Raw genomic sequence first — 20,271 nt, forward strand, 5'->3', positions numbered from 1 at the left:
AATCTTTGGTACCAGTATGGTTTTGGCATAATCGAAAGATTGAAAGGAAATTTACAATAGGATTCTTAAGCAATTAGAAAATGCTGGTCTACTATTTCACATTTGTTGTGTTGAGTGAAATATTTTTTAACGAAGAGCAATTAAATTCTTCTCAAGATTTCTCTTAAATTGTTATCAGAATATTTCAGAAGAAAAAGTCTGCATTACAAAACTGTTCTTTCTCCAGAGAAGATTCTGAAGTTATCAGTTTCTAAAGGTCTGGGTGAAATGAGAGAATGGGAAAGAAAACAAGGAGTAAATGAACATAAAAAAAGAAATTAGGGTGGATGGAGAATGGAGATTGGTTAGAGGGGAAAAAGAGAGAACTCGACCTAAAGGTAATAAAATGAAGTAGAAACAGCAAGAGAGGAAAATGGAAATTATTGTATAGATGACTGAAAAAAATGAAATAGTTGAGTGGAAATAGAAGATAAAGGAAAGGAAAAAATGGGAGGGGGGGGGGAGACACGAAAATGAAAAAGAAAAAAAACGTGACTAGAATGAGGAAAACCAATGTAGAGAGAAAGAAGAAAGACATTGTGTAGACAATGGTCACTTACAGAAATGATTAAATAAAAGAGATATTATTTAGGCATACAGAAATATAGAAAAATGAAGGAAATGAGTGAGAAATGAGAGCAGAAACAACATCGAGAAAACGAGGAAATGAGTGAAGGTAGGAGAAAGGAAGGAGGAAATAAGTGAGTGAAGGGATGTAAATGTCAGTGAGAGAGATGTGAAGATTGATACACAACAGCTGCTGTAGTTAAGTGGGTACAATCTGATGGTGTATAGGCTGCAGGCACAGGTTGTACTGCCTCATCTCTAGTTCAGCAGCAGCAGCCACACACACATTGTGTGTATTGACCACTTCAGTCTAACATAGCTGGCATGTGCTTTGGCCAGATTTACAAGCCATAGTAGTAGCAAGAGTTGTTTGTATGTGTGGCAGTTTTAGGAAAAAATCTGCTGAAATTTCCTTCAGATTTCCTGTATTGGATTGTGAATGAAGAGAGAGGGTGGTACATTGTGTTTACAGTTGATAGTCTTATGAATAGATTCAAGGTTTTTACATTGTAAACAACATAATCGTCTTCACAACAGGGAGAGAACAACACTTGGATTAATGTTACATTGGTATACCATGTCTAAGGTAAGATGGTAAACATTTCACGATTTAGTTCATCTTCCTCCAATTTGAGAATTATAGATGCCAGACATGTCAGTGATAATGCATGGAAACAGATGTCCTTTTGAAGGCTCATTTATTTTACTATAAAAATATGTAGGTTAACAGAACATATATGTTGGAATTTGATCTGAATTATCACACAGTTGATAAGTATTGTAAAGCTCATGTGACTTTGGTGGGTACTTTAGCATGGTATTATTTTCTACCTCATACAACCTATAGAGATGTTTAGTTTCCATGTAACCCTATAAAGTTAAGTTTCTGTCCCATACAACCCAGGGTTGTCTTTAGATATCAAACAACCCAGGGTTGTCTTTAGACATCATACAACCCAGGGTTGTCTTTAGATAACCCTATGTTATCAATTTAAGTTTCTGTATACAACCTCATGGTCTAATTTATACTGTTGGTTTGCACTCCATATACTGTTTATCTCTGATGATGTTCCAGTGTGTATGTGTTAATTGTTCTGAATGTGCATCACCTATCAGATTTTATTGGTTCTTTAAATACTCAAATGACCCCATTGTCAGGTTAGGTACATGACATGAGCCTAATGTTGTTGGATTTGTCCCTCATTGGCTTTAGTTGTCATGCATTTCATGACATTGCTTTGTCAGGGTCATGACTTTCAAGTTATATGGCATGTATATCACATTACATTATTTTGTTAGGTTGGACCTAACTAGACTCTTTGAGGAATTTCAGTCCAGATTACAACTGTTACAATTTGTTTCTCATCTTAACTGTAACTTAACTGTATGTTTGTGATAAAAGGACACAAGTAAAAAGCAATCCTTCACTTTGAAGATTTGCTAGAATAATTTTGAAACAATATCAATGTAAGTGAAAATAGTAATCCTTCACCTGGCAATATTGAAGATTTGCTAGAATGAAACAATATTAATGTTGTACTTAATTATGATAAAAGATTTTCCAAAATAATAGTCTCACGATGACAATATCAGGATATTATTAGAATGTGACAATATCAGGATATTTTTAGAATGTTACAATATCAGGATATTTTTAGAATGTTACAATATCAGGATATTTTCAGAATGTTACAAAATCAGGATATTATTAGAATGTGACAATATCAGGATATTATTAGATTGTGACAATATCAGGATATTATTAGAATGTGACAATATCAGGCTATTATTAGAATGTGACTTTATCAGGATATTATTAGAATGTGACAATATCAGGATATCATTAGAATGTAACAATATCAAGATATTATTAGAATGTGACAATATCAGGATATTATTAGAATGTAACAATATCAAGATATTATTAGAATGTGACAATATCAGGATATTATTAGAATGTAACAATATCAAGATATTATTAGAATGTGACAATATCAGGGTTTTATTACAATGTGACAATATCAAGGTATTATTACAATGTGACAATGTCAAGGTATTATTAGAATGGGACGATATCAGGGTTTAATTTAGAATATGACAATATCAGGGTTTTATTAGAATGTGACAATATCAGGATATAATAGAATGTGACAACATCAGAGATTTATTAGAATGTGATATCAGGATTTTAATAGAGAGCCATCAATTTCCCTTCTTGTCAACAATTTGAATAAAATTCTTATCAAACTTTGTAAAAATGTTTATGGTAAAGGGTATGTTTGTCATGACAAATGCTGATATTCAATAAACATGTTTTAGGTAACAGAAGTAAATAAAAAATTAGACAGAAATTTAATTGTGACTTACTGCAAACAATATGTCACTGCGTCAAGGAGGTCTAGTTTTATACATGAAAAAACAGGAATGTTTAACACTTACGTTCGTAACTTGCTGTGTCTTCAACACAGGTTACGTTATAATCTTCAAGACCATGTAGATGTTTATGTAAAAAAAAAAGGCAACTGTTGAGATAACAATACTTTGAAGGTCAGTCATCATGATATGTAATAAACAAAAATGTGGTCTTTATACTTAAATTGGACTCTCAGAAAGAAAATGTGGTTATTTTTATTTTCTGTGCTTACAAAATGGATATGAAGAATGACTTAATACAGACCTTAGACAATTTACATCACCAAAAAATTACAATTTAGTTAAAAATGAAACATGTTAAATTCCTCTGATCTATCGGTTTAGGCCAAAGGAAATACTAGTATATAGAATGATGCAAAATCCCAGGGGTATTTCATGTCTAATGGAGAAAAATTCCATTGGAGCTGACTGATGTCTTAGGGAATTAGTGACATTTGTGAAGGAGGCTAAAGGGCTGAATGTTATGTAGTTAGCTCCCTAGGGTTCTAGGTTATTTTGTACTTATATTAACAGATAAAAGTACATTTTACAGATGACATTTTGTAAAGTGTGTCTATGACATTTAGAGGGTATAATTAAAGGGAGGTCACCTTGCACAAGTCTAGAGAAATTAGTGATAAGTGGTATGAAAAAAATGAACTGGAAAGGAAAATAAATGTAATCAAAGTTATGATGTTTATATAGAACAATACTTTGTCAGTAATAATGCTTAAGTAATGGGATTTGGTTACAACATGCAATGGAATAGTTATCCTAAGGTAATGAAAATCCAATAAACTCCAGCTGTATACTATAGCTGGGGTCTTTTTTTGTTGATGATTAATGGACGGGTACCACATGATATTACTTAAAAGTGTTGCTGCGTTTCCCATCAGATATTTTCAGCATTTCCTGGAAGTAATAATGACTTTTTATGAAAAAAAGTTCCTGTCTTTGAAAATAAACAAAATATTAATGTAATAGTCAGATCACAACCACTATTTTGCATCAAATCAATAAGGACATCACATAGAGTGGATAATGATTTATTAAAGTATTGGTATTTTCATAGTACTTAAGGGGTCATGCTACATTAATTATGAGATCACACTAGGGCTTCATCGCAGACATCGTTTTCACCAGGTGGGAGGGGTCACAAGGGGTCGTAGGGAATAAGGGCCATCACCTGTCTTCTGTTGTCTTTGTGACAGCTATGTTGCGGGTAGCATTGTTACCCATTGTATACAGGACTTTCAGTAGGCGAGAGGATAGGGAAGTTGCAGGGTAGGATCAATAAGTCACTCAACCGTGACCATGTACCCGAGCAGCCTGCCACATGCTCCAGTTTATATAGGGTGGATACAAGGAGATTTTTAAATATTTAACCATGATAATTGAGATACAAATATGACACATTTAAGACATTGTTCATTTAATTCTTCTCCGAAAAATGTCCATGTTCACTTGTGTTATCCTTTACGTAATGGAATTATTGAAGGCTTTAGATAAAATTTATTATGTACTGCAGTAAAAAATAATAAACAAAGAATAGTAAAACTTAATATAACAGATATTTAGAGACAGACATATGTTTACTGAAGGAACAGAGTGATAACAAAATCATGAACAATTATCTTTTGATCAACAATTTGGCACAAAATTCAGAATGTATAAATTTGCTGACCCCCGGGCAGGAACAATTAATTTCCCATGTAACCAAATCAGCACAAACATCCTTGGGAGGGGAACAGAACTTTTATAAATTTTGGCTCTGACCCCCTGGGGGCAGGAGGGGTGGGGGCCTAATAGGGGATTTAGAGGTTAATATTAAAATTCCTTCAGAAAAGAAACAATGAACTTGTATTCAGAACATTACTTGGCATTACAAACCAGGTGAGCGATACAGGCCCTCTGGGCCCTCTGGTTATTGTGTAAGCTGAAGTTGTAACACAAAGTTTCCCCTGTTTTTCATTAATTACAATGCCCCCATGGTGAGCCCCCCGGAAGACACAGCTATTGTGTTTTTAGTATGATTGTCCTAAGGCTATCAGTGTAGAGGTTTGTTGGTGACAGAAGGCCCTCGGAAGTTGATAACCTTCTCTATCAGGAAGTTGCAGATTCCTATTTAATTGTGGCCCTTTATTTTGTCGAGAGTAACCATCTTCATCGTAGGCCTGCACACATCCTTCCAGCCCTATTACATCTCAAGGAAGTCATTGTGTGGCAAGGTGTTTTCATATCTATCAAGGACCCACTTATGGTGACAAATTCACTCAAGGTCACAGATTTATAGTGATATCTTATCTATATTCAAGGACATTGGTGATTTCATTTATATCTAATGACACCAGAGATTCCATATCCTGTCAATTGTGATTTCATATCCACTCAGGGACATTGGTGATTTCATATCCATCCAAGGACACTGGTGATTTTATATCCTCTCAGGGACATTGGTGATTTCATATCCATCCAAGGACACTGGTGATTTCATATCCATCTAAGGACACTGGTGATTTCATATCCATTTAAAAAACACTGGTTGTTTCATGTCCATCCAAGGACACTGGTGATTTCATATCCTCTCAGGGACATTGGTGATTTCATGTCCATCTAAGGACACTGGTGATTCCATATCCTCTCAGGGACATAGGTGATTTCATGTCCATCCAAGGATACTGGTGATTTCATTTCCTCTCATGGACATTGGTGATTTCATGCCAATCCAAGGACACTGGTGATTTCATATCCATTCATTGATATTTGTGATTTAAATCCTCTCCACCTGAAGACTTCTTTAGGATACAATAATGAGCTGTGCTGTTTTCTTCTCTAAGTGCTCTGATACTTTTCTGTTCACTTAAAGATTCACTCACTTGATATATGTTTCCCATAAGACTCCAATTTGTAGTGTTTTTATCCACCTAAGGAACATTATTGGTGTGTTTGTTAATGATTCTGTGTGAGGATGATTCTGAAAGGTAAGACAAGATTCTTATTGATGGAAATTGTTTTGATAGCTGATCTATTTATTCATGCATCTTGTAAGGACTGCATTATTTGTAAAGGTTTTCAAATCATTGATATTCTAATCAATGACTTGTTCATATGTTTACCTGACTACCTACCATAACCTACCCCCATCCCCATCCCACATCCCCCTCTCCCTGACAACCCATCATAACCTATCCCCATCTCCACTTCCCCAGATTACCTATCATATCCTACCCCATCCCCACCCCACATCCCCTCCCCCAGGGTTATATATCTATATAATGGACAGTTTGTGATATTAATCAGTGATATATAATGTAAACATGTTATCTTCTGTAATTCATGCACTTTATATACACAGTGTATTGGACATAATGTATAATTATCATTGAATGTTATTATGGTTGCTGTGGATGTTTCCACTAAGAAAGTTGACCATGAAAGGAAGTATACCCATGAAAATTACAAAAAATATCGTTAAATAGAAATGCGAATATTTTACAATGAAGCTGAATTATAAGTACTCATTGTGACATCTATATCATATAATTATTAAATGATATGATCAATAAGTAAATGAACCTCTGACCAGCTGTCATTTTCACAGAATGATTCCACACATAAATTTGTTATATCTGTATAAAGAAGGACACAGTATGGGTAAAAAACATCTAGATTTAGGGATAACAAGTATTACTATTCTAAACTTTGGTACCACAAGGCATGCAAGACTATTGAGGACTCAATTAGACATAGCGATCGAAAAGCCAATGAGAACGTTCAGTCCATTTATTGACATTATTGGCAAAACTTGCCTGAACATCTGGGATCTTCTGGACTGTTTTATTGAAAATATTAATTCTATCATACTATGTTGTTAAAACTATCTCTGCAGGTAGGTTTATAACTCTGATAGTTTGGGTTGTGTTTTTAACAACTCTGATACCAGAAGAAAAATAATCACCTGCTCCACATAACAGATCTGTTTCTCTGATTTGACATTTGTTTTTTTCCGTCAAAGCAGGTTATTCATATTGATGCTTCCTGGGAGTTACCAGCTTTAATCTGAGATATCAAGAAGAATATTTTGTACTGTAGTTTATCATTAGATATGAATCTTCACTTTCAAAGCTTACGAAAACTAGAATCATTGGGCTAATTTACTTATATTTCATATGTATTGTCTATTTTTAGATTACCGAGAGAATATAATGCCCGAATCACCAGACCCTAAGTCAGCACTACAGTCTCCGCTAGCATCCAGTATGGCCGGGGGAATCTCCGTCCGCGATGTGCCACGTCCCCATTCCAGGGGAAGCACCCTGTCAGGTGAGAACCGCAAAAGTTCCCTTATTAAAAAGGAGAAACAGCCGTGTAGGGGAAAACCATGAAAATAATATTAGTTCTGAGTACCCTGACAGGATTCAAATTTTAGTTTCCCATTGTGGTTAGTCTATTTCCTATAAACAATACTTCTTTAGCACGGCAATATAGTCATGAGCAGCATGACTTTAGCTTGATTAATATCTAGATTGTATGGACAATAGTCTTTTAGGTCAATGACAGAGGTTATGTAAATAATAGGAGCAATGATATTTCAGCTCATTTACAAAGACCTATGTAGACTACAGACAAGGCTTTTTAGTCATTTAAGGAATATGTGCCAGATTTACTTGGTAAAGTAAAGCCGGAGTTATATGGAGAAAAACTTCCTTATAGCGGTCAGATACATGGCTTTTGTCCCACATGCATTTAATAGACTGACCACCAGTCTCTAGTATATTGGGGAAAAAAACACTAAAATTTGGTTTGATTATTTTTATCTCTACTACATATCTGATTCTAAGTTTCAAACTAAGGGGAGGTAATCTAGTAAAGAACTGTGTTTATCAACAACTTAGGGTCTGGTGGCCAGTCTAGGGATTTAAACATGACCAATAAGTCATGACAATGTAATCCTGCTTATCAATTATTGAGATGACATTTTCAACATAACAACACACTTTGAACATAACAACACAGTTTCAACATAACAACACACTTTCAACATAACAACACACTTTCAACATAACAAAGGTTTGATAAAGAAAAAAAAGTAAGGGGAGACAATTTGTCAGTAGAAAATTATTTCCTTTCAAGTGGGGACGTTTGGTAATAGAGCTGTGTGATTCATAGATTAAAATGGTCACAAATCTGTAAATTTATATAATGTGTGTTCACTGTATCAATTTCATATGAAATAAATCTGTTTTTTACATTCTACGAAGTCGAAAACATCATATAAATCGAGACTTTTACATCAATTAAGCATCAACCACACAAAAAAGTGAATGCTTGCTTTTAAAGGATTAAACTGAATAATTCTTGGTAAATAAAAAAAGAAGATAACTGACAAGAACTTAAGTTGAAATATAACTGTTGGGAGAGGATAGAAATACATAGTATTTTTTGTGATTTTCTCAGAGTAAGCAGCTCTTTGTTTCTTTTATAATGTTGTGGGCTCTAAATCAAAGGAGCTATCTTATCGGAATCAATCTCCATTGTCTTCAGAGATTTTCATGGAACATGCCATGTAAAATTAATCAACGTAGCAAATTTTTCTGTTTGAACATAATTGGATGAAAAACAAAGAAATATATGGGTTGACAAATATTGATTGTACAGTGAGATCCAATATTACGTTTAGGCTCTGAAATTGATGAAATTAAGGCGATCCAATTCAATAATGGCATTGCTGGCCGTAGACTGTAGGCCTAGCTTACGCATGCTGGTACCATAAGCCTGAAGCCCACCATTGCTGAACAGATGAGGGCTCGCCTTCTCCTGCATTGTTGACATGTGGGTATTATTCTGTGTATTAAAACACAACCTGTCCCCAATATGCCATATGTGATCATGAATTTTCCATGGCAAGTAAAATTCAGATGATCCAGTATTTGTATAAATAATGCCTAACATGAAGAGAAGTATATATATATGTCATCTGTATACTTGGTTAAAATGTATTTGTCTCCAATCGTCTCCACAACTACTAGGTTTATTAATAAAACAAGAATCATTAATTTACTAATGTATGAACAGTTATCTGGAATAAGATCAAGAATCATTAATTTACTCATCTAGAATAGGATCGAGGTCATTAAGAAAGCAAGAATCATTTTACTAATGTATGAACAATCACCTAGAATAGGATCAAGGTTATTAAAAAACAAGAATCATTAATTTACTAATGTATGAACAAATATCTAGAAAAGGGTCAAGGTCATTAAGAAAAAGAGATAGATCGATGTAGAGATGTAATCAATAAACGATTTTAATGAAAATTTCAATGATTCAAAAGTGAAATTTAGAAAAAAATAAAATATGTTATTATTCTGATGATAACAGTTTTATCTATTTATTTTTGTCATCAGAATTTACAAACAATGGCCTCAGTAATGTATTTACAATATAATATCTTATGACTTATTTGTGTTCGCCAAAAAAATATGGCAATTCATAAGATATGATAAGATGGCAGATGTATAATGTTTTCAGCACTTTAACCATTTAAAAGATGGTACATGTTTGTTTTTGCAGTGAATGGAACACACTCTCCTCTGAGTGGTCTGAATGGTCGCACACCATCACCAAATCTTATGGTCAGTTCGTCAGTCAGCCAGCAGCTTCCTCCTGCATGTGGCGCCCGACAACTCAGCAAATTAAAACGCTTTCTTACAACACTCCAGCAGTTTGGTTCCGACATTTCACCAGAGATCGGGGAGAGAGTGCGAACACTAGTGCTAGGATTAGTGGTAAGTTATAACAAGTGATACTACATTAGACATTGCAAATCATCAGATGGTGTCCATGGTCCATCCGTCCCTCCTTCGGTCTATCAATCCGTCCTTACGCTATTTCTCAAAAGGTACTGAAAGGATCTCTCTCAAAATTCATATACACTCTCCAATTAGCCCATCAATCATTTAATGAAATAACAAAATATTCATGCAAGGAATATAAAGTTTTAAAAAATGTTCATTATATTTCTACATAGTACCTGAAAGTTGATTTATTGGTTAATAGATTATGTCAGTAACAGATCTTTATCACTGCTACTTTCATTGGCGACTGCAAAATTCTAATTCATGTCCTTGTCTTTAAAATGTTACTTCAATAATCGAATATGATATTAATGTATATTATTACAATAGATCGTATATATAATCACTTATTATGCAGCAGTTACAGTAACAATAGTTGCCCAAAGCAAATTACATGTCAACAATTTTCCAGAAAGAATAAAACAAAATACAATGCTAGAATTTCAGTTACCAATAATGTACAGTAGAAATATTGTAGTCAAATAGACTCAAGGGAAAGAAACACTTTAAACTGTCATTTTAATTTTAAAATATTTTTACAGCCGTATCCTTTTCAGCTGAATATAGCTTTAAGAAAATCATTAACCCCAACTGGGGATGCTTAAATCAATTATCATTTAGAAACGAAATGAGTTTTAATAGATTATTGACAAGGAAATGTCACAAAGCTGATATTGAGTTAGCCTCAGGTGGCCTTCTGACCTTCGTAAGCAAGAAATATTCCACTTTGCTCTTCAGCGAAACGATTTACTCAGGAGATAGTTTACAAATTAAGTGCAAAAACCAGTAGGAGAATGTGCAAGTCTCAATTCTCTTTAATTGGTTTAGAGTGAAATTTGCTTTCTGCTGTAATGAAATTTCGTTTTACTGAATTGGTTATGTTTCTTGACAGATAATAAAGGCGACACTTATACACAGGGTTCACGTAATTTTGTCACAAAGTCAATGTCTATGAGATGCTTGTAATTGACAAAAGCGTCAATTTTTTTTTACACTGTTGGCAATTTCTTCACAAATTAGGAATAATAGTTATTTTTAAATTTTGTTTTTGTTCTAAGTATGCCAGTATGCCCAATAAAAGGGTTAAAAAAAGATATGGACATATTCAGATTGCATTTAGGGCGTAGCAAAAAAAATAAAGATTTGAATTGCCACATGACAATATCACTATGCAACAATGAATACACAAAGATAAATACCATAAAATATATGGATTACTGTTTACATAGGTATATATTTATATCCTCTGTCTATATTTACTTGTTTGTTTTTGCAGAATTCTCACCTTTCCATTGAAGAGTTCCATGCAAAACTACAAGAAGCAACAAATTTTCCTCTGCGACCATTTGTGATACCATTTCTGAAGGTATGTTTGGTTGTTTGTGCTTCCATAGTTGTTCCTAATATTATGATATAGATGCAAAAAATAGACTTCTATGCACCAGTATAAAATGTATGCAAGAATAATTTGATACAACAAGTTTATAAGAATATATACTTGATTCTTTTGCAAACACATCATATAGAATTGTTGAATTATCCTATTGTGGCTATTAATGTTTGCCGAAGTTTAACATAATTTACTTATAATAATATCCAACTTTAGGCAAACCTGCCCTTACTCCAGAGGGAGCTACTTCACTGTGCACGGATGGCCAAGCAGACGCCACAGCAATTCCTAAACCAGAACGAACACATTCTGTTTGATGCTTCATCATCACCCATTGACTCCCACGACATCCCGACAGATCTTAATGAAAATGGAAAACGTCGTTCTCCTGATAGGTATGTATAATTACTGGTTGACTCTGGCTTCTGATGTAACAAATACTATTGACAAAATCAGAAATACTGAATTTCTATTTTAAGTGAATTTTGATTCATTTACATCACATTATGTTGTTGTAACAAAATAAAGGAAAAGTGAGATTCATATTTTTTCTGAAATATTTCAAATGATTTACATATAAACATGTCTATCCAATAAACATGTATCTCAACATCAATTAAAATTACCTCTTTGTAATTAATTGTCTATCTTCTACAATGATGAATGCACTGAAAACTATCCTTTAAAGCCCAACAATTTTACCTTAGCAACTGTAGTTTTGGTAGAATTATCTGAAAACTACCTGTCAAACCCAACAATTGTACCTAAGCAACTATTTTATTGTCATTGTAGTCGACCCAAGGACAATGGTGTTGGACCCCCACACTCCGAACCAGAGCATCCTGCCAAACGCCATCATTCCTTGAGCCCGAGGGTCAGCCCAAATGGTGTCCTAAATCTCACTGCAGGACCAATTCGACTAGAGGACATCAGTATATCACGTGAACTTCGGGAACGGGAGAGAGTAGAGCGAGAACGGACTGACCGAGAACATGGTGACCGTGACAGAGAGCCTAATTTTTCGGCACCTTTCAATAACAACAGTAAGTGGACAAAGGGACATAACTCTTTTTTCAGATTGGTTTTTATCCTGTAGCAATTGTTTTATTTTCTGCTTATGAAAGTAGGTTATAAAAAGAGAGAAAAGTCAGTAAAGTGAGAGGTTTGCAAATGCTATAAGGGAAATGTAATAATTTTGTAGTAATGAGGACAAACATTTTTCTGTTTTCTATATTGTGTTAATGGGTAGTTATGAAGTCTAGACAACATTTAGATCATATTCAGTGGATGATTTTTCTGTTCTGATTTTGCAGACTTTAATCGCTCAGATTCATTTGAACCTCTTGAGAGATTGGATGATGACTGGCGACATGTAGAAACAGTAAGTATGGTTTTTTAGCACTTATTTTGAAACAACTTCTTATGAAATCTGTTCAGTAGTTTACAAAGATGATAAAAAATTTGGAATCATGTTAAAAGCTTCATTTTTGAAAGTGTTTGTGTTAATTTGATGTTTTAGTTCCTTCCATAGCAAGTTTTAACAATTAATTATTACTGGAACCTTATCAAACAAATGGTGCCATTTTTCATCGTACATTATAGCTCAAATCATTGATGTAGATGTTTCTTCAAAGTAAATTAACTAAAGATAGTAATAATCAAATGGTGATCTTGCTAAGGATAAGATACAAATTGAGACGTTCATTAACATTTTATAACTTTCACTACAGATGCTAAACTGTATTATTGGGATGGTTGATAAGACCAAGAGAGCCCTGGCTGTTCTCCAGGAACGGAGTCTGCGAGACAGAGAAGAACTGTCGTTATGGATGCGTCGCCATGCCGAGGGTCTGGATCAGGACATGAAAAAACGCTCCAATGACATGATGGCTCACACTTTACGTCACACAGAGGACCGTGTCTCTGATGTGAGGCGAAGAGCTGGTGAGTTCACTCACTTGATAAATAGAATTCTAATGAAGAATCAAGAAATTGACGCAAGTGTTACACATTTAACGTAAAAACTAGTTTATGAAAGCCAGTTTCACAAGTTCAATTCCATTTGCTTCATTGCTCGATCAAATTTTGATAATAAGAAAGCATCAGTGTTTTGATAATGAATGAAAATTCAGTTTTATCCACACTTGATAATGAACTTATTGTAAGCAATATGCAAAGGAATCTGTATTTCATGATTAATTCAATTCTTGAAAGCATCTAGTGATATGTAATAGATGCACCTAGATGTCTTGGAGACATTTGCTGATGATAACATTATATTACAGAGGAGGCTGTGAATGAAGTAAAGAGACAGGCTATGCTGGAGTTACAGAAGGCCGTAGCTGCAGCCGAGCAGAAATCAAGAGAAATGGTCACAGCTGAACGACTCAAGATGGACCAGGCAGTCAGTGAAGCACGTAAACAAGCTCACAATGAAACTCTGGCCAGTCTGAATCATCAGGAAGACTCTAGTGAGGTACATGTAATTATAAATATTTCATCCACAGGAATTTCCAGTTCTTTGGGGGAAAAAATTGAAAATTTTAGTATATTATTATCTGCAAATCCATTAAGACTTGTATGAAAGTAGAGTTTGAAAATTATCTTTGGTCACAAACAATACCTCATTTTATATAAAGATTTGCTCAAAGGTTTTAAAGTAATTAATCAAATACATGTATGCTGTTTCTTATTCTAATAACATAATTTTGTCTGTATTACAGAGTTGCTGGAATTGTGGAAGGAAGGCCAGCGAGACGTGCAGCGGTTGTAACATAGCACGCTACTGTGGCTCATTCTGTCAACACAAGGATTGGGAGAATCATCATCATGTCTGTGGAAAGTCACAGGTGTCGGATGTCCGCTCCGACTCGTCACGCTCTCATCGACCCCAGGGTCCCGGACTACAATCAGACTCCAACCCACCCGCTACTACTACCCAAGCATCTAGCCCCGCCCGCTCGACAACTTCCCCCACCCACTCCTCGGGGGCCTCTCGGTCTAGTACGCCGGCTGAAACCAAACCAGCAGAGGCGGCACATTAAGGAAGTGGGGGTAGCGATTTGGAGTTACTCTACTAAGAAGATTCCAGAGTTGTCTCCCCTACAGAGAAAAAAAAACTTTTGGACCAATATCATGACAATTATTTACATAAATGTATTACCATGACATTGTTAGATGTTTTCATTGAATTTATTCAAATTTATGGCAGGACCCATAACTTCAGGTACTTTACAAGGCTATGTGGCAGTATTCAGGAAAATACTGCAACAGTCTTACTAAATGGCAGAGACATTATTATAGATGTTCAACACAAGATTTATATATATTAGAGACAGTAGCACTGGTTTGATGTGCAAGATGTTCACACAGCCATGTTTTAAAAGTGGTGATGAAGAAACTAATTATGGTTTGAGAGACTACCATGCAGCTATGGACTGCAGCAGTGTGATGGTATTGGACCATGTTCTATGGATTTTAAGTTTGCTCTTTGAAAAGACAAAATGTGCACATTTTTCTGTCATTGAACTGGTAATTCTTGGCTGGACTTGTCGGGCTGTGTGTTGGTACCCAGCAATAAAAGTCTGAGGAGCAGTGTGTGCTGTGATGGCAGATCTGTGTATCAATATGTGTAACAAAGACAATGTGATATTGTGTTTGGTGGTGTATCGTGTTAACACTGGAGACTAAAATATATATATATATACGCATGATGAATTCTCTGATCAATGTCACCTAACGACGTGTATATCTCCAGTTAAACAGGGTATCGTAATATATTGTCATGTAATGTAAAGATTCTATCTCGGTCTCTAGGGTCCATACTAACAAATCCATTGTTTAAATTGTACACACTAGGGATAATGAATGTAATCTTTCCTGGAAATTTAGCCCTAAAAAGAATTTTGTTCTCTTTGTTCATATATATCCATTCTGTTTTTACCTTTGAAACAATCACAGTACCTCTAGAAATAACACCTGCAAAATCGCTGTCAGGTCAATAATTTCACTAATGATATCTGATGATAAAAAGGTCGCATTTGATGCTTTGTTTTAGAATTACAAAATACATTCTAGAGCATTGACATATAAGAAAACCAAAACTACATGAAATCAAACAGCAGCATTATACATAAAGTTTGAACTTTCAGAGTATTAATTGGCAGCTAAGCAATATAACATATGTTCTCTAAATGCAGACAAATAATTGCAGGCTAATTATTTTGTCAGTTTTGGATTAATTATAATGTTTATAAATGTCCTTTAAGGATCTCACACTCCAAACAATTAAGACTTTTATTTCCTATTCAATTACCTGATTTCTGAAAATTTGCTCAGAATCCGAATCTTCTAAAACTTCCTCATACAAAAAAAATGATTGAAATTTGATTGATAAGAGTTATTTATAACATATTTCAAAACCAAGTTGATATATGTAAATGGTGACGAAATCCATGACAAGTCTCATTCAATTATGGCTTACTTATTGTTGGTCATTAATAAAGCGGGAACATTCGATTATCTCCCCTGATAATGAAATTTATATGTGGGATCATATACCATTGTTTTTCAATTTTACTTTTGTTTTGTTGCTCTAATAGTAAAGTTGGAAAAGTGTATATCTAGATTCATGAGAAATCTAGTCTAGGACCTTTCAAATATTTACAAATAAATGTCGAACATATCACTCTGTACTGAAAATGTCTTAATATTTACACAATTTTCCAAAAATATACATAAATGTAGCTATATTGTTACTAGAATTAGTATGGTCCTATCTACTTGACTAAATGGTCCTATTTCTATACTGTATGGTCCTGTACGACCTATATGTCTTTGAGAGCCTTTACAGCCTCATGTACATCTAGTCTGGACCCCTTTTTCCTGTGAAACCCTGTACAGCCTTCTATAGACTTATAAGTTTCCATTTCTATTTCTCTAAGAGAGGCTCCGAGTCTCCTACCTATTCCCTAGTTTGTACAGCCTGCTGGTAAAATCCCCTTTCTATCTATTTGAGAGCCTTTAGGGTCTAGAGTTTGTTTCTAATTCCTTTGAGAGCTTGTAGGGCCTAAAGTTTCCTTTTCATTCCTGTGAGAGCCTATACAACCTAAGTCTCCCAGTAGAGCCTGGAGACCTCACTGCTATTTCTATGAGAGCTTGTGTAGCATTACACAAGGTTAAGTCCACTTCTTAGTCCTTTAAGACCCTTTGTTGTCTCAAACAACCTAAAGAGTCCCCTTCCTATTTCAGTAAGAGACTTGTGAGAGGTTTGTGAGAGCCTGTACAGCCTACTACAATGTTTATTCTAAAGTTCCCATCCTATTCCAGTAAGAGGTTTGTGAGAGCCCCTTCAGCCTATAGTCCCTTCCTTTGTGCAATATATGTAGATGTGTCCTGTCTCCTAGTGTCCAGTGTGTAGGTCAGTGCTCATATATTGAATAGTAAACGTTTCTTTGAAATCTTTCAGAACTCTGAAATAAATACTCATGATGAAAAATAGAACTTCGAGTGTTTTGTTTTTTGTCACACCATTGACGGAAAGTCACAAGAGCTGTACATAGATTGCAACATCACAACATGGTTACAGTTGTGTTCCAGGAAGCTCTGTGGTGCCGGGGCAGTTTTTCCTGATATTTACTGTATGATGAGGTAAATGTTAACAAATTAGGTATGAATGTGATCTTGTCTACATTTTTGATCTGATTTGTGTGCATTTCTGTCATCGAGTATGAAAAAGATACTTGTAAAATGACAAAAAGCAAAACCAAAAGTTCAAGGAATCCTGTAGACTCTGTAGCAACACAAGCTCAATTTGTTCCAAAGTCTGGATCCAAAGCAACCATTTCGCAATCTGATTAATCCTCTCAGGATGTGTGTACAGACAGAGAGTTACTGTAAGTTATATATGCTCAAAACAATACGTAGAAAGTAAAACGAAAATGATGAAATGTGATTGATGTCAAGGCAATTTCTGCATTGGATGCCTAGACTTTGACAAACGCAAATATGAAATTCTATGAAAATTGGACTCCATTTGGTTTTGTTTACCTTGTAGAGTGACAGTGGAAAAAAGCATATTAACGAATAAGAAGATCAAAGAAAGATGTCGAGAACTAATGGACGAATATGAACAAAGGATATCAGAGCTGGAACGTTTGATAAATGTGAAATGTAAAACTGATATAACAGAGATCAAAGCCTTTATACAGAATAAATTAAAGTTAAGATACAGATAAAAACAAAGGAATCGCAGCCAAATACAGACATGATCGTGTCAGAAATGAAGGACAGGAAGAAACAGAAATAACATCGTCCTATTTGGAATCCCTTAACAATCTGAACATGACGGAAGAAAACGAATGGAGTCCAATACAGCGATGGTAGAAGACTTGTTGAATGTATTTGATATACAACAAAGTCAACAAGTGAAAAGGAATAGGAATGTTATTCGACTGGGTAGGACACCAGAGGCAAACGGCACCAACCAGCCGGTCCTTGTTAGTTACATAAAAAACAGAATTCAGAAACATTAACAAGAATACCACAGCATCACAAAAAATAGTTACATTGAAGATATTGTTCGTAATAATTAGGTGAAGTTATCAAGTTATCAATATTGAAGTGTATGAGCGGAAATCATGGATTTATCTGTTTTGACAATTTTGAAGTCCTGTAACTCTTGCAAATATTAACAGATTTTGACCATTATCAAACTCATCCGAGATCTCATTGATATAAAACAATATATAAAATTTGGTTGATATCGGACAATAAATATTTAAGTTATCGAGCGGAAACCATGTATTTATCTGTTTTGATGATTTTAAAGCCCCATAACTCTTGTAAATATTGACGGATTTTGACCACTATCGAACTCATCCGAGATTTCATTAATATTGAGTAATATACCAAATTTGGTTGAAATCTGACAATAAATATTTAAGTTATCGCACAGAACCCATTTCCTGGACACCGACGCCGACATAGTGATACCTACCGGGTAAGTGTTGCCCTTGCGTTGCAGGCGACACAAAAACTGAAGCCCCATCATAAGTTTCCCGCTGTACAGATACGAAAACTATCTATTAAAAGAAGGGAGAGAAAAAGAAGCAAAATCATTGGAAACCGAAGAACTTTTTTTGTGTTGTTTTCGGACACAATATCAGAATAAGATAATTAAAAAAACACCTCAAAAATGATTAAATCAATTTCTCTTAGAGATCTGAATATAGAGGCATATGCTTGCCTGCATCCATTAATATACTAATTATTATCATTTAAGACATTGTTTAGTCTATTGGACCTTTGTGACCTTAAATGAAAGTCGAAGATGTTCATTTTGACAAATTGGTAGCCCTTCATCCAAGCATTCAAGCCCAATATCAGGGCTCCAAGCCTCTTAGTTACCGGTATTGAAAAAAGTAGTTAAAAAGATTTTAGCCTATTTAACCCCTGTGAATTTGAATGAAGGTCAAGGTCATTCATATGAACAAATGTAGTAGAATGCTGCAAGCCCACTATCAGGTCTCTAGGCTTCTTGGTTATTGCAGGGATTTTTAAGTGAAAAGGATTTTTCACTGTCTCTTAACACTACTAAACACCACACGAGACGCCTATGAACCGGGAATAAAAACCATTTTTCTCAACAAATACTTGTCTTATAAAGTTAAAAGCCATATAAAGCTTAATAAATTTCACAATGTCTAGTCCTTGTTTTAAGGACGGAAGATTTAGAAGAAATCTCTTAAATTTTCATTAATTATATCTGACAGCTCATGAAATGACGGCCCCTTTAGAAAGTAAGACGTAAGCCTGGCACCCACAGGTTATATCAAAGGTTGTTCTAGTGGTTAAAGAAAGAAAATCAGTCGTCACCCAATGTCATGGTCAGTAACAAACACAAAAGCGCTCGCGATGTATTCGTCCAAAAACCAGAGTGACAAATCCTTCTCATTTATAAATCCTTGGTTATTGACAAGAAGCAGTTTAAAGATTTTAGCCTATTTGACTCATGTGACCTTGAATTAAGGTCAAGATAATTCATTTGAACAAATATTACAGTCCTTCATCTACAGCATATAAATAATATCATTACCTGGTTTTAATGAGAAGTTGTTTGAATAAAAATTTTATACTATATTTTAGAACCAATGAAAACCAGGATTTCAACTATTTAGAGTTTGTTAAAGCTGAATAAAGACTTTTCAAAATTCCAAAATTATATTTAAGTTCTCAGCTGAGCATAACTAATGTTTGAACAATCTGTTTAATATTGATGTTGAAATTTGGACTCTAAAAAGTAATCAAAGGAAACAAAAAGTTGTATATTTTACACTGAAATATATTAATTTTCCTTTAAAACGTATCTTTTTATCTAATAGAAGTATGAATACAGGAACAATACTGTCCTATCATAAATAAGGCCTAACCAATTCATGCCTTTGGTTTTGTGTTGTAAGGGAGACAACTTCTACAAAACAAAAGCTTTTGGTGCTGAATAACATCAAAAACTGTTCTTGATATGTCAGTATGAAAATTATGGCACATGTAGCTTTATTTGTTTTGCTAAGGTATCTTCCATTTGATTATTCATTTCAAATAAATGTGGAATAGGCTGTCTAATGCTTCAACAAGGAATAGAATAGTAAAATTTAATTTGTCAAACAATCAGTATGTCTCTACATGGTTGTAGATTTTGGGCAGTACTGCCAAATTCATTTTGAGTTTTTATTTGACTGTGTAAAAATAACACCTTATGCATTCTCAAAAATGTAGGCGGTGAATAAAATGAAAAGCTCTTATTGATTTGTCAGTATGAACTGCACATACACGTTAACCGCTTTTTTAATGTTATATTATCTAAAAATAATTATCAAGCAAATTATACTTCATTATGCGGTTCCTTATGTTTCCTAAAGATGTCACGGACTCCTATGGATGGTCACAATATAAGACTGACCACTGGTGAAACCTAACAATAATAAAAGTAGAACTAAAAATATCAAC

At 34.5% G+C, this 20,271-nt stretch overlaps 1 protein-coding gene across 7 annotated transcripts in view; it reads left to right on the forward strand.

The window, feature by feature from the left end:
* The window catches only part of LOC138315611 (protein CBFA2T1-like), a 129,617-nt gene extending 112,850 nt beyond the window's left edge, over positions 1-16,767 (forward strand). For 4 of the 7 annotated variants that reach the window (XM_069256756.1, XM_069256757.1, XM_069256753.1 and 1 more), the window contains 9 exons: positions 7,207-7,341; positions 9,592-9,806; positions 11,152-11,241; positions 11,482-11,660; positions 12,058-12,308; positions 12,579-12,646; positions 12,996-13,209; positions 13,551-13,741; positions 13,989-16,767. In XM_069256756.1, the coding sequence (XP_069112857.1) occupies positions 7,224-7,341; positions 9,592-9,806; positions 11,152-11,241; positions 11,482-11,660; positions 12,058-12,308; positions 12,579-12,646; positions 12,996-13,209; positions 13,551-13,741; positions 13,989-14,309 (1,647 nt within the window). In that variant the 5' untranslated portion in view covers positions 7,207-7,223 and the 3' untranslated portion in view covers positions 14,310-16,767. Of the gene's footprint in view, positions 1-838; positions 1,193-5,091; positions 6,000-7,204; positions 7,342-8,698; positions 8,851-9,591; positions 9,807-11,151; positions 11,242-11,481; positions 11,661-12,057; positions 12,309-12,578; positions 12,647-12,995; positions 13,210-13,550; positions 13,742-13,988 lie in introns of those variants that run through there. The other 3 variants (XM_069256755.1, XM_069256754.1, XM_069256759.1) reach the window with 3 other exon arrangements.
* The last annotated feature ends 3,504 nt before the right edge of the window (positions 16,768-20,271 follow it).

Source organism: Argopecten irradians, chromosome 2 (genome assembly GCF_041381155.1).
Source record: "Argopecten irradians isolate NY chromosome 2, Ai_NY, whole genome shotgun sequence".
NCBI lineage: Eukaryota > Metazoa > Mollusca > Bivalvia > Pectinida > Pectinidae > Argopecten > Argopecten irradians.